Raw genomic sequence first — 15723 nt, 5'->3', positions numbered from 1 at the left:
GTTTTGTGGAAGAAAAAAGTTTTGGAATTAAATGAGGAGTAAATTGTGACAGAATCTTCAATTTTGGTGAACTATTTCTGTAAGGTAATCACAAAATACGGCTTGGGGAAAAACCTGTTGAACAAACAGAACAAAATTTATGTCAAATCTGTTTGTGAATTCTGAGGTTCAAAAAATTGCCATATTTGTTTCTAATAAACATTACATTAATAAATACTGTAATATAGGCTTGCTGCAGTAGTCGGTGTTACCGGTGTTACACAGTATTTGGCCGTACACCAATTACATTACTTGCTTTTTTTAATAGAAATAACAACCATTTTGTTGCTACAATTAAAAACTGAAAGTGTCTGTTCCGTTCCATACAGCACGAGCTGCAGAGTCGCAGCATGAGTCAGACTTCACTTATCATGTGACGAGAGTAAGGAGAGATGGCTGACAAGACGATGGTTGAGGATTTGGTGCACAACAGATCCTAAATGTCATCGACAACTACCATCTTGTAAAATGTGCTGTAAGTATTGCAGCTCTCTATAAAGTATGTGTAATTGCAAATTTGATCGCAAAAGTGAAAAATGAGCACATATTCAAAAGTGATTTCAAATACCATTATATAGTTAGCAGCTCCCTGATGCCTCCAAATTACAAGCCTATACACAGAGTATGTGTAATTGTGAATTCAAAAGCGAAAAGACCAATATTATATAACAATAAAGTGTACATTTTTCAAGCATCTGTACTTAATAAGAGTATTTTTACTTTGGGAAACCTTTACTTTTACTTCACTGCATCACAAGCATAATATTGTACTTTTTACTACACTACATTCCATAAAAAAAACAACAAAAAAACAAAAAAACATATCATTCCTCGTTATTTCGAACTGAAATTGACACCCCCTCTGAGATGCAAGAGTGATGTCTGATTCATGAATTGAGTTGATTCTTTCCAATTTACCTGCTGAATAGTGTTGCTTTCGTCAACGAAAATACAGATCATAGAAAATTCACATCATTATTTAAAGCAGATTCTTACAATTAAAATGAATCCAAAATTCCAAAAACACAATATATTGCGTTGATCACAAGATATTACTCACGGAATGATGAAACATACTTGGCTAAAAACATGTCTCTCATCTTTCCGGGATGCAGTGTTTATCCAATGTTCCCGGACCCATCCATGTTCGTTTTCCATCTTCGAATAACACAAAATAGGTATCATCTTAAAGCTTAGAAACTCAGCTTTTTAATGCATCTAACCATTTTGAAAAACTCCTAACGAGTGCTGAGAAGCACCTCTAAACCGGAGTTTACCACCTGTGGGTGCCATCTAGCTGCGAAAAAATGAATAACGCTTTATCGCCACAAAATTTGAAAAAGATGCAGCTCAAATGAAGAAGAGCATCACCAAAAAAGAATTTCTCTGATCTTATTGCCTTCCTGAGTTATTCCATGTCAAATAAAAAAATTTAATTATAAAATGAAATATATATATTTTTTGTCTTTTATCATCAGTTTTTTTTAGCATTAAAATGCCCTAATGTAAATAAAAGTATTCTATCAAATGATACCTATCTTTTGACTCTCCTTGCTACAGTTTTGGAGTTATGAGTCTTTACTTTTGTGTTTGTTGCTCAGAAAAAAAACAAAAAAAAAAACAACTACAGGTCTTAAAGGGATAAGAGACATCTCAAGGCATTATAAGGTATTATCTATATAATGTAGGTAACAATATAATAAGATAACCTTGTTTAAAATGGGTTTGGCTAAAAGAAAATTTTAGTTTCGTCTACACTACTAGGTACTATACTATATTGATTGGGTTAAATAGAATTGCATTACTAAAAAAGAGACTAAAATAAAACTTTCATTGACTAAAACTAGACTAAAATGTCATCAGTTTTCTAAAAGTCATGGATAATTCTGACTAAAATAAGACTAAAATGCTCAGACTTTTAGTCGACTGAAACTTGACTAGACTAGAAAAAGAGTAAGATCGTGACTAAAACTAATAAAAACTAAAATCACAGCTTGACACAAAGACTAGACTAAAACTAAAATTAAAACAGGCCACCAAAAACAACAACTACTGCTGAACTGGTTCACAAATAACACCACAATTTATTTGCAAACTGGAGTGATCCATTTTTCAGCTGCTCGTGTCAAGAATTCACTGATTGAACACTTTGGTCAAAATGAACCAAGAACAGGGCTATCATCTGAGCTTGAATGTAAAAAGTTGAGTTCCTTACAAATTTTTAAATAATAATTATTGTCAATGAAATCATATTTGTGTCATGACTGTCAGTTTTGAGAACTAAATCTCCTATAAAAGGGCAAGCTATTTAAGTGTATGGGGTAAGTGCATGGTCTGTATGGGGTAGGTGATTTTCGGTAATAACGAACAAATTAATGCCCATGCATCTTCCCCACTGCTGAAGTAGTTTCAAATGATATAAATTAGTATGTTTGCATAGTATTCTTCTTAAAATGTTAATGCATTTTGCCCCATGTGACATCTGTACATTGTATTGTTATACTATTTGTTGCCACATATTTATACATATTTTGATTTTCCCCATTTTTAAAATACTATATGGTATATTATTTCACTTTTTTGCATACTTAAACTAACAGTAAATTTATATTTTAGTATAAGGTGTTTGAACACAGATGTATGTCCACAGTGCGTGTACACAACCAGCCTATAATGATAAAAATTTACCCACTCCTTTTTTTTTATAATCCCCATAAATCAAAAACAGTCCAAACGAGCGGTTCCAGATTTCTCCCTATTCTCAAGGAAGCCCCGCCCATGACTGGCTATTAGCTTAGCTCCTCCCCTGAGTGAGCTGTACAAAGTTAGGGTTAGGGTTATCTCCTCACCAGAGCACTTAACAGCAGCATTCAAGTAAAAAAATTATTCTTATTAAAGTTACTAAAGTTATTAAATCAAAGAGCAGCGAGTGATTTTCTGTTTTTCTTTTGTTGGTTGGTTCATATTAACAGCATGCAGCAGGTTGTTGCCATAACCTTGTATGTATTTGACAGTTTAAGCACAATAACAGTTGAAAGAGAACTTAGTTTAATACTCACGAGACATGCCATCTGACAGCCAGCTTTCTGTGCACATGCTTCAGATGTGTGCGCTCAGAAATCCATATATCTGAAGTTTAGACTTATACGGCTTTAAAATGCATGCAAATAATAAACTTTCCTGATGAAGAAGAACTGCAATGCCACTTGAGTGTGACTGCGATAGAGACAATAATCAAAACCAAACAGAGGTTTTGTTAGTTTCTGGCAGAGTATCTGAGGCATGACCTGTACAGTCTCCGCCCTCTTCTAAAAAGTGGGGTGGGGACCAGGAGATCATTTGCATTTGAAGATACATGCACAAAAACAGCATGTTTTTCCTTCCACTCAAAAATATCCATTTACAACATGGTATAATAAATGATCTCTGGGGTATTTTGAGCTGAAACTTCACAGACACATTCTAGGGACACCTGAGACTTATATTACATCTTGTAAACAGGGGCATAATAGGTCCCCTTGTATACACTAATCTTTCTTATTAGTATTATTATTAGGGTTGGGAATCGAGAACCGGTTCTCATCCGGAACCGTTAGTGTTTTTTGAAAAGAACCGGAACCGTGCAAGATTTCTAAGCTTCGGTTCCAAAAAACGGTTCTGGTGTGATGGGGGGGAAGTGCGGGGAGCGTATCCTCTAATGCACTGAAAAGCCCTCGCGTGGCGCTACTCATATACGTAAGATTTCAATGCATAGAGAGATTGAGTTCTCAATTTCATCACCAACATGATCTTATTCCTGAATGACAATGGTTCGCCCTTGTATATTAAACCTTTGACAAAAATAAAATCGTGACATTCAAATCTGCATTTGATCTGAACAGAGTTGTAATGTGTAGATATAAATAGCTTTACAAACAATATTTTCAAATGCACAGTATCATTATTTCTGTGTGACAAATAGGCCTATTCCAATTATAACAGAAGTATACAAAAGTTTATTATTCATATAGAAATGCTGATGTTTATGTATAATAAATTACCTTCTGTTCTGAAAGTAACGACTGTATACATTGCATTTTTACTGGCATGAAGTTAAACTGGTCTCAATTTTATTGCATCATCTTGACAAGCATGTTGGCAGAAACCACCAATGGCTTCCGGTCGCTTAATCGCTACAAAACGCTGTCATTTTGAACGCCCTTTCAGAGAGTAGCAGAAAGCTTCTGAAGGTCTTTTAAACTTCCTTGTGGTGTGATTATCAGCTGTGAAGATCACTTACTTGCCTGACAGACAGGAAAACACAAACACTTCATAACAGAGTTACGACAGAGTTTTGTCAATCTGTGCAAATTATTCTCATTGATAAAGTTAGCAGCGTGTTTCAGAACTCTGAGAAAAGTGAGGCCTCCATATGGTTTTCATTGTATGAACCTGCCACTATTAACATAATAGGAGGAAATCTCCATTTTTTGTGCACTAACAGTGGCTCCATTGTTGTGTCTCTGTGACATGTGGGTATTTTTCTGTTAGGAGTTGTTGTTGTCTTTGGTTCTGAGCTGCAAAAAGACATAATGGAACAAAAAATCTTGACAGCTGTTTTTCTTTTTGGGCAGTAAGAGGTCAAAATTGACAGTGCCATACCATCTGTGTGTGATTTCAAACTTCATCATGGTGTAAATTTGATATGTATGCAAGATTTATCTGCCAATAACACAGGCCATAGAAAATATGACTTCATTTGCATTGCAAACCATGACAACAATTTTAAAGGAAAAACAATTAAACAAGCTGTATGCTTAGTCAGTATCTGGAGGTAGGAAAACATCAAAACAAGTCTGAAACCAATCATCTAACATCCTGTCTACTTAGATGTCTTAATTTGATCAATTTTTAAAAGGGCAGCATAGATATCCTTCATTGCCTATGAAATCTCATAATTGCATATGGTTCCGAATTGGTTGTAATTAGACATGTGCCGGTGTAATATGATATATCACGATAATAAACATGCACAATATCGTTATTGTGGGCACTTCAAAATACAGTGCATGATTATCATAAATTATTCAGATTTTTAGAATGTATATTAAGAATACTTTTCCTATCAACCATTTGAAATGCACAACACCGCTGTATGCTGCGTCAAAGAGGCATCGCACGCTTTCATGTAAACGACCCCAACACAGATGAGCAGCGCATAGCGGAACGCGTGAAAGAGACGCGCTGAATGAAATTGAACGTTCACCCTTTAACAGCAGATGGTGATGATGGAAGAGCAGAAATACAGCCGTTACCCTGTAAACAAAGCAGCTGCACTGCTTTCTGCTCCTGAAAAGTATTTAAATGTTTCAGACAGTCATTCAGATTTTTGTATTCGCAAAAGTGTTAATTTCAAACTTAAACATTGTTATATTTTAATCTGGATTACAACATGCCCTAGATATTGACTGAAAATGTTCAGTTTCTTTATTAATGTTCGGTAACACTTTACAATAGGGCTCCATTAGTTAACATTATGTCAACTAATGAATTAACTAAACTGACAATGAAAAATACTTCTAAAGCATTTATTAATCTTAGCTAATGTTAATCTCACTTAATAGTACATTATTAAAATCAAAAGCAGTAGCTGTATTTTACACAAATGGGGGTTCGTGAAGGAATTGCATGGGGTTTGTGAGTTAATGAATTAATGTATTATAATAATAGTAATATATTTCTGTCTTCGCTTTTTATAATTTGAATTAAAATTATTATTATTATTATTATTTATTATAATTTTTCTTATTTTTTGTGGTTGTTGCTGTTGTTAAAATACCTAAATATTAACTTAAAATCTCAGGGAGTACTTCAAGAAAATATTTTATTTCAAGAGTTCGGCAGAAAAAAAAAAAAAGATTGGGAATCCCTGGTCTAAATCATGTATCTCAAATAAGATCATATTCCCAAACCTGTGATCTGCTTAGCTGGCCATCAGTGCATGGCACCCAATGAAGTTCTGCTATATATGGTGTAGGGATGGGACGAAATATAGTTTGACAAAATATTGCGATACAAAACGTGACGAAACGCATCGAGGTCGAAAAAAATGGATCGCGAAATAAAGATAGATGGCACTGCTGCATGATTTGCATAGTATATAAATAATTTAGTGTATTATATTTGTGTGTATGTATATGGGGCAGACATACAGTCTATGGTGGCAGGGTAAAAAAACTAAATTAAAAAAAAAAAAAAAATCCGGGGAACGGTGCGGTACGTCCTAACATCAAGACAGCGCACGTTGCAATAACAACACTGCAGCGAGCTAACAAATATTATTAGCATTAGCACCAACTGCCTTGCCCCCAAACAGCCGACCATGGAGTCAAATGAGGTCGAAATTGAGGACGCTCCGCCTGGATAGAACAAGTCATATGTCTGGCAGTATTTTGACTTTCTCATTATAAAAGACAAAGACGGCAATAGAGTAACTGTCAAGACTAAGACTGTGTGTAAGCTATGCCATGCTTTCATTCCGTACACCACATCCAACACATCAAACATGAACCACCACCTTCAACGTCACCATAAAAATGTGAAGACGGCCCCGGAGAAAACGAGCCTACCGAAGGGACAGCTGACCATGAAACCAACTCTACCTCTGTCAAGTCCGCGTGCAAAACAGATAACCAGGCTCATTGGCGAATTCATAGCGGACTATATGGATCCATTTAACATGGTAGTGAAACAAAAATAAATAAGTTGTTGTTATACAGTAATATTTTCTTCTTTTTTTTTTTCTTTTTTGATATCATATCGTGACGTATCGTATCGTGACCCTGGCATATCGAGGTGCATCGTATCGTGAGTTTAAGTGTATCGTCCCATCCCTAATATGGTGCCTTAGAGGCTGTTTCCGGTTCAAAATAAATAAATAAATAAATAACATTATCAAGTCACACTGACATGCAGTTGACTGTTTCAGACACACCCAGTAACGTAAACATCCCCGTGTGTCAAAGTTCACAAAAGGTCCTATATGCATGCAATGACAAGTAATTTCATCAGAGCACCTTTCAGATGGGTTTGGACTGGAGATTCCTATGGAGAACATCCAGAGGAAAGAGTTGATCATATTTTCCATCCTGTAACCGGCCATGACTTGAAGGGTTGAGCTTTTCTGAATTCTTGACACATTCTGGAGGATCATTGTACTTGAATAGTCTCAGAAAGAAACACATGGCAGTAGAAGCTTAATTTTAGGGATGTGCACATCATAAAAACAATTATGGCTGTCAGAGCCAATGGACTCGTGGGCAGTGCTTCGATTTGTAGCGCAGTTGTGCTTTGGACGATGAGTTTGAGTCCCAGATTTGGGACCTTTCCTGATCCTGTCCCCCTCTCTCTCCCATTTTGCTTCCTGTTAGTTCTCTATACTATCCTTTCTCAACAAACTCAAAAACGGCAAAAAAAAAAAAAAAAAGTGCACACAGATACATAGGGGGGCGTTTGAAAGCTGGCATCAATCAGCGGACTGCTCTTACTTTCAAACAGTTCCGTGTTTTTATTTTGACAGTGATGAGAACACCAGCAGATAAGCTCAATTAGTCAGCTGTATTAGTTTCTTCAGTATAGATCAAGTCTTATGTATGTGCTTCGCTAAACATAGACCTGTTTAACTCAAGATACCTTCAAAGGAGAGAGCAAAGATGAGCATAACCGATTTATTTCTAAAAGTTTTTCTTCTTCTTCTTCTTCTCGCTAACATTTAGATAATTAAATTGAATAAAACACTGCTGTTAACACTTTCTCCGACAAGCGGATGCAATGAGTTTTCTTGTTTGTTCATGTGATGTTCAGCATAAAGCCTATTAAACAAAGAAAGTAAATGGTTTACAAAATAGTATTATAATGATTGCTTTTTTCTTTTCTTTTTTTTAATAGAAAGACTAATGCTGTAACACTTTCTCACCTACCTTCAGCATTTAGCAAATGCGCATTTATATAATTTAATGGCCCGGTTTCACAGAAAAGGCTTAGATTAAGCCAGGATTAGGACGTAGTTCAATTAGGACATTTAATCAGCCTTTATAAGCGTGACTTATAAAAAAAAAAAAATAAAAAAAAACTTTATCAGTGTGCACTTGAGACAAAACAATGGCACTGACATATTTTAAAATATGACAGTGCAAGTTACTTTCAGTTAAAACATCTCAAACATGCATTTTAGTCTGGGACTAGCTTAATCTGTGAAATGGGGGGAATATCTAATAAACATTCTCAAAACTGGTGTTGTTACACATATTTCTAACAATTTCTACTTTTGTGAAAAATACTATAATAGTATTACAGAAACAAGAAATTGCCATCTAAAGTATAAATGTTTTTTTTTTTTTTTTACACTGTTTTTATCATGTTCTAAACTTTTTCTTTATAATTCATTATTAAATGATTTTTTTCTAATTTAGTAAATATTATGTAAAATAAACTTGCATTTCAGCAATTATTATGCATTTGTTTTTACTATATTAAAATTAAACCGTGTGATTTCGTATATATGTGCTTTACATTGGCCACCCTGCTCCATAGGGTATTGGCTTCAGCCATCAAAAAATTAATAATCGGTAAACCACTACTTATTAAAAATTATTCTTAAAATACATATTTGCATTCGTGTTGCTGGAGAGGTGGTGCAAATAATCAAAGTAATAATAATAATAAGGATAAATATGCTAGTTATGGCTAGGATTCACTGGCTAGTACAAAACACAAGCATATAAACACAAGCTATCTATTCATCCACATCACACATTATGCAACACACACAACAAACATACTGACTTCACTTCATCTATTGATGTCCCGATGGGACCTGCTCAAACACACAAACACACAGGTTTGTTTTACTATCAAAATCTATCCCCCTACACTACCCCTAAACCTAGCCATCACAGGAAACATTCTGCATTTTTACATTTTTAATAAAACATTGTTTAGTATGTTTTTAAAGCTATTTTAAATATAAGGACTCATGACATGTCCTCATATTTCATGTTTACATCATAATACCAGTGTAATACCCATGTCATTATACAAATTTGTGTCATAAATCACAAAAATGCACGCGCACACAAACACACACACGCTGGGCTGATCCACCGCAACATCGGGCGAGAACAATCGAAAGTGAAAGCACAGATGGTGGAAATTTCAAGTGGAAGCAGATACAAATGAGAACCACAGTCCTGATTGTCTGTATTTTTGCATTATTATTTTAAATCTCTTCAGATTTTTAACCAGAACCACTAAATGCACAAGTAACCTTTCATCTTTCAAGAATGTGTTAAAGAAAGCTATAAAACATCCAGTACCCCCATGTGAAGTAAATCTTTAACTGGCTGCACCACTTTCAGAAGCAAAAACTGCAACCAAACACTTCCTGTAATGCTCGCTCCCTCCTCCTTGCAGAACTGCTTCAGCTCATGTGACATCTGTAAGCTTCCAAGCATGAACTCCATGTTTCAGCCTCAACCCTGGCCTTTCTAAAATGTTACTTTTTGCTGTTGTTCAACCATTCTGAGATTTGCTTGCATGTTTTGGATCATTATTTTGCTGCATGTCCCACCTGTGCTTCAGTTCAAGGACAGATGACTGAACATTCTCTAGAGAATACTCGGACTCAGAGAAGATTCCTTCAATAGGCGCTTTCACGCACAGACTTTTCCAGAAAATTAACTGCACTTTATGGGTATAGACCATGTATGAAAAAAGGTAAATCAGTTCTTGCAAATTTCACGGGATGATGTTATTGGTATGTACAATGCGAGAATGTACAAGCTTAGACACCCTGATGCAGTCGGTGCATCAAAATTAATTCAATCTGATTGTAATCAATGTCTTAACTGGTACCCATGCAGTGGACATTTTCATTTCTGACACACTGCAGAGCTACTCCAGCCCATGTAAACTCCCCATCTGTCTTAAATAAGATGATTTTATTCATAAAAATCAGACAGATGCTGGAACTAAGAGAAAAAAAACTCTAAATTCTTTTTTTGATTAATGTTTTCTATAATGTGATGTATGATGCATTTACCAGTGAAACAGAAACTAACAGCTGTGTCCCAATTCAGAGGCTGTATCCTTCAAAGGACGCAGACTTTAAAGGGTAGGGGTGTAAGAAAATATCGATTCATGTGAATATCGCAATATTATGTTTAGCGATACTGTATCGATTCTTAAAATCACTGTATCAATATTTATGTGTTTAAATCCAAGATTTGTGTCAGTGGCTTTGTGTACGGTTTAAACTCGACCGCTAGATGGCAATGCTATCTGAGAATGTATAGCGTTAACATTAGCAAACCCAGCTTACAAGATGATAGAATTATACCAGCTCCCGCCACAGTGTAAAGGGCTGAAGTGTGGACTCATTTTGGCTTCCACTATAAAGAAACCACTAAGGAGATCAACAAGAGTCATGTTTGCAAAATAAGCCATGCTAAAATCCAACACTCAGGAAACACATAGGCTGCATCTGAAAACTTAGGCAGCTGACTTGTTGCTTCGCTGCCCTATCAGGCAATTACTTTGCAGGCAGCTTATAGTAGAGACAGGAAGTGCTGCCGAACACTGTTGAGAGACGCACAGACTCAGGTAATTCACACACAATTAATCTCTCTCCCTCTCTCTCTCTCTCTCTCTCTCTCTAATAACTGCATTAATAACTGTATTAGTTTGCTATCAATGGCTCAAGCCTCCGTTACTATCTCTTAAATAACATTTTGGAATTAGCAACAGAGGCTTGGGATTAGATGCATAAGAAATTAGTCCTTAGCATTAGCATTTTAAGGACAAAACCCTGACAAATATCTTGAAATACATCATTAAATGTTTTGAAGTGTGGTATCTGTAGTGTAAGTACAATAATTTACTCCGGGCCATTGAATTATTAGAAAAATAATGCCCACCCGAGATGTCATGGCCACACCAATTTGCATCGGCCTTCAAAGGATGCAGCCTCTAAACCGGGACACAGCTAATATCTCTTCAATTTTTGCCCTGAACTTTGGCTGCAGACTAGCTCTGAGCGCTCTGAGTCATGTTGCATCATTCTGCACCAGGTATGTGCATAAGAGATGTGTGCCACTCTGTTTTGTAGCCTTTCATATTATGATTAGCCATTCAGTTTTGCACACTGAAAGATTATTAATAAACTTAGCTTGTCAGGTCATTAATTTATACGGTTTTATCTTTTTGCTCCATTAATAAGCTGTGCAATGCATTTTAAATAAAGGTCTTTTAACTCTACAGTACTTTACAATACAAATGTATTTTAGAAGAATACAAATACTATACTTTTTATTAATATTTTACCATATTTAGCACTACACTTCCGTTCACATTCATTAAAGTATATAAATTACAAAATTAAAAAAAAAAAAGGAACTCATTACAGGATACGGCTGCAAGGTTATGACAAAAAAAAAAAAAAAAAAATCTATATTGTCGTTTAATGATTTTATTATTGTAATAATGATTACATAAAAATAATGTTTTTGTGTTCTGGGAAATGACAAGTCATATTCTGGCTACAAAGTCAAAACAATCTAAGAACAGTTTATGAATTAGTTTATTGCTTTTTACACATTTGAAAATCAAGTTTTCACATTGTGTATTTTAGTAGCATGAAAAACTCTAAATTGATAATCTAAACTCACATCTGATTGGCCACTGCATTCATGAGCTCAACAGAAATGTGTGTGATTGGTTAGAATGCTCAACGCTGCAAAAATGCATAAAAAGAAATCTATAGAGATCTAAAAGTAATGCCACAATTGACCCTTTTCATTTTCACATTTTACTTCAATCACAACAGCCGTCATTGATCTAGTTTAATTGTGCAAGGGCATTTTCCCCTTAATTTTAATGCGAGCAATTTTGTTCATTTTGGTGGTATTTTTGCCCAGTTATATTCCGACCTTGCTTTACATCAATTATTTGCAATAAGCAGACAGCGGGTTCGCATGTAAATGGAGACATTTTAACTCTATGATTACAAAGAAAAGTCAAAAGATCACATTTCCTTAATTCCACTGAAGTGCACAAGATGCCCTTTGGAACATTCTCACATCACTTCTGGCATAACATGAATCATCAGCTCTGGTAACTTGTGGAGTCCATGCTAGCTTAAGTGCACGCTGTTATTAATGCAAAAAGGGGACATGCCGAATACTAAGAAATACTGATATTCATTAACCATTTTAATGTGGATGTTTCCAGGAACTGTATAACAGTCTGGCCAGTAGACGAAATATGGTTTCTTCCATAGGAGGTTGCAGATGTGTGCTTGCTATATGGGCCACTGGGGTTGGGCTGGGGGAAATTTATTTCCTGCCCATTTTGCAGTTAGTTTTGGCCAGTGGGAACACAGCATAGTCCAATTTCCAAGTGCACCCTCTATTTAACTACTTTTCTCCTTTTCTCCGACTCCCTATTTGAGTTCTTTTGCAGTCCATGTCCAGGTCTCGGTCACCATGGTAACACTGTAATATTGTCAACTAACCTCCAATGAACTAGAGAGAGTATAATGATTAAGTGACTCAAAAAAAAAAAAAAAAAACACAAGACCGATTTCCCCCTTTTTCTGTCAGCTGCTGGTGTGATATATCTGCAAGAATTTTCCATGGAGATTAAAATGGCCAGATGTGTTTAAAACTATTAGACTAAGACCCAAATAAACACCCTGCACTAGTTTAGTACGCAAACACTTAAAAACTAGGCTAATCATTTTACATTCAAGACATTTAGCTAAGTCAACTTGAAACAGCATGGCAACTACATGAATTTGCAAATTTGTATGAATTTTATTTCTGTAATGCGATGTATTTACGAGTGAATAAAAAAAATTATAGTTAGCAGGAAAAAGTGTCGGGAATTAATTGTGAAAAGACGACGTTCCCCTCCAGAAACATAGCCAACACCCACTTTTTTTTTTTTAGAGACTTAACATCAAGTTTATTTCCTCTTCAAAATCTATCATTATTTGCTATCATTGCCATAGGTTTTACTACAATAATGCAGGCAATCACCCAAAACGCAAAAAATTCCCACCCTCACGTCGTTCCAAACCCATAAGCCTTAAAGCCGTAAATCGTCGAAACACAAATTAAGATTTTTTTTAATGAAACCTGAGAGGTTCTTGTCCGTCCACTGAAAGTTCAGCCAAAACTGAGAAGATCAAAAAAGCCTGCATTAAATCTGTTTATCATACAAAGCATAGCACCATATTTCTTCATATGACATGGATTAAACCGCTTGATTCACATGGATTTGTTTACGACCTTTACAACATTTTATGACCTTTTTGGATCTTCTAAGTTCCTCTTCGGTTTCATAAAAATATCTCAAGGATTAACCAAAGTGTTATGTGTTTGGAACTACATGAGGGTGAGTAAATGATGACAGAATTCATTTTTGGCTGACCTATCCCTTTAACAATCCAAAATTTTAGAAAGGCTACATTGCCAACATGAGTCTTCTCTCCATTTAACAATTAATGAAAGGGGAAGGAGAAATACCGGTAGACACAATAAACCAAAACCAATGGAAATTTGACTACTGCTAGAAATTTTGGCTTATTCTCTCTATTGTTTTTAGTGAGTTTTTAGTAAATAACTTTTCCCTTAAACTAGTTAGCCTTGTATTAGTATTTACTGATATTGAAATTGGTATTTAGAATTGTGAAATTTCTCCGGTATATAAAATGTTGGTATCATAAGATAATTTCCAGCAAATATAAATACAAAGTTCTGTCATGAAACTCTAAATGGCACAGGGTGATAGGTCCTTAACTCAATCTGCTCGAAATCACATCATTATCTAAAGGACACAGCTGATTGGTTCCTGCTGTATCAGTAGCCAATGAGCTCGCTGCTCAACCTTCAAATACTTGGTCAGCATTTGCTGCAGTTTCAGAAACCCTCCACCTTCCCCAGCTCCACCTGTATAGATCTGCTACAGATCGGGTAATTCATGTACGCTATATTTTACAGCAGCAGCATGTTTTACTTGCTCACAGCAGCATGTCGTGTATGTATTGGCAGTAGCAAGTCCTGTACTTGCTCTTCAGCAGCAGCAATAACCAACAGCAGAAGCAATAACAGCAGGAGCAGTGTAGCAGATCTATTCTGCCAAGAACAAACATATTGTCATACCCATTACCAAGCCAAACACTCTGAGAGTTGTCATGACAGAAGTTTATTGTGATATGTATAGTTATCGTGAAATAAACGTACTCATGTCATGACATACCATATTGTTCCGAATATAAGACGAAGCCCCCTCCTTTTTCAAGATGTACTTTTTGGAAAAAGGTTTTTTGAAGATCAGATCTTGTATTTTATAAAGAAAATGATTTTATTTGAAAATAATGTTCATATTGCATATTTTTCATATTTTAATTTTTGTATTGAAATTATGTTAAATACTGGTAAAATGCACCAATGATCATATTTAAAAATAAACACTTTTTGGCATACCATAAAAATAACCTGTAGCCCATCTGAATTATATAACAACTAGGCTATCATCTCATAGTGAAAAGTGAAAACCATGTAGCTTACCAAAATTTCATTAACAGTAGAAGTGAAATCTTATTGTATTTTTGAAATCTGGCATGCAAATGTGACAGTCAGAGGGCTCTTAAACTGTAAGCTTTTCTTTGACTGTTAGCGTTTTTAAGACAATCTTCTAACATTAAACTCTGACACACCATATTTCTTGGTACACTCGTTTTATACATATTTGGCACCAGCTATTGTTGTGGGTGTATTAGTAACATGTAAAAGTCTAGATCTTGAATATAAGATAAACCCGTTTTTTCAGATGCATTTCTAAGAAAAAAATATTGTCTTATATTCTGAACAATACGATTTTGGTCATATTACTCACCCCTAATCAATTACATGGTTTCATCAAACTACACAAAGTCCCACTATCCTACTTTCATGAATGACATCCACATTTGAGCAAACCCTGTTTCCAGATGCCCTGATATTCCAAAGACATTGTCTTTTGAGAGATAGAGAAACCCCCTTTTTTTTTCCCAAAAGAACTTGCCAAAACGTCTGCACATTTTTTTCCACTGAGTTTGCTTTATCATTCTCTGATAGGAGAAGAGGGGCTGTTAAGTTCTGGGCTGAAGAAAAAAAAATGTAAACTTACTATTTTACACTGTGAAGCAGAACAGAAAACTGCAGCAACCCGCAACCCACAAACCACCAGTTGTCCAGCAGGCCAACATTTCATATGCAGTTCAAATCAATAGACTGTCCTCGAAACAAAGGCAGCAGTTGAAATAAATGACCTAATTCACATTAGGTCAGTTTGAGATGTTTGATTTGACATCAGCACTCAGGAATGTGAGGAACGCTGATTGCATGCCGGTGTTAGTGCGATGAACTCTTGTTTTATGATGCCTCCCTCCGTGGCTGCAGACAAGAGCCTGGGTGACACCAAAACAGGAAGTGCCTTGCTATCAGATGTTTATTGCACAAGTCATTCTGAACTACACGTCCATCAGATCTCAGGAACAAAGAGGCCACAGCAGTGCAGAAACATGAACAGTGACTTTTGTGTTGAATTAGTCAAAGTCATAATGAGTCCACTGATTGGTAATGAGAGTATAGGGTAACAGTAAGG

General features: G+C 35.6%; 1 protein-coding gene across 11 annotated transcripts in view; it reads right to left on the bottom strand.

The window, feature by feature from the left end:
- Positions 1-15723, bottom strand: part of prkd3 (protein kinase D3) — a 76813-nt gene that overhangs the window by 51602 nt on the left and 9488 nt on the right. For 8 of the 11 annotated variants that reach the window (XR_010892489.1, XM_067366708.1, XM_067366702.1 and 5 more), the window contains one exon: positions 1117-1197. The exons of 2 other annotated variants lie outside the window; for them this stretch is intronic. Coding sequence is in view for 8 of the 9 variants with exons in the window: in XM_067366708.1 (XP_067222809.1) it covers positions 1117-1197 (81 nt within the window). In the remaining variant the exon portion in view is untranslated. Of the gene's footprint in view, positions 1-1099; positions 1198-15723 lie in introns of those variants that run through there. One more of the 11 variants, XM_067366711.1, reaches the window with a different exon arrangement.

The sequence above is a fragment of the Chanodichthys erythropterus genome, chromosome 18 (genome assembly GCF_024489055.1).
Source record: "Chanodichthys erythropterus isolate Z2021 chromosome 18, ASM2448905v1, whole genome shotgun sequence".
Lineage (NCBI taxonomy): Eukaryota > Metazoa > Chordata > Actinopteri > Cypriniformes > Xenocyprididae > Chanodichthys > Chanodichthys erythropterus.
Note: the sequence above shows the minus strand (reverse complement) of the source record. Positions and strands in the feature narration are given on the sequence as shown.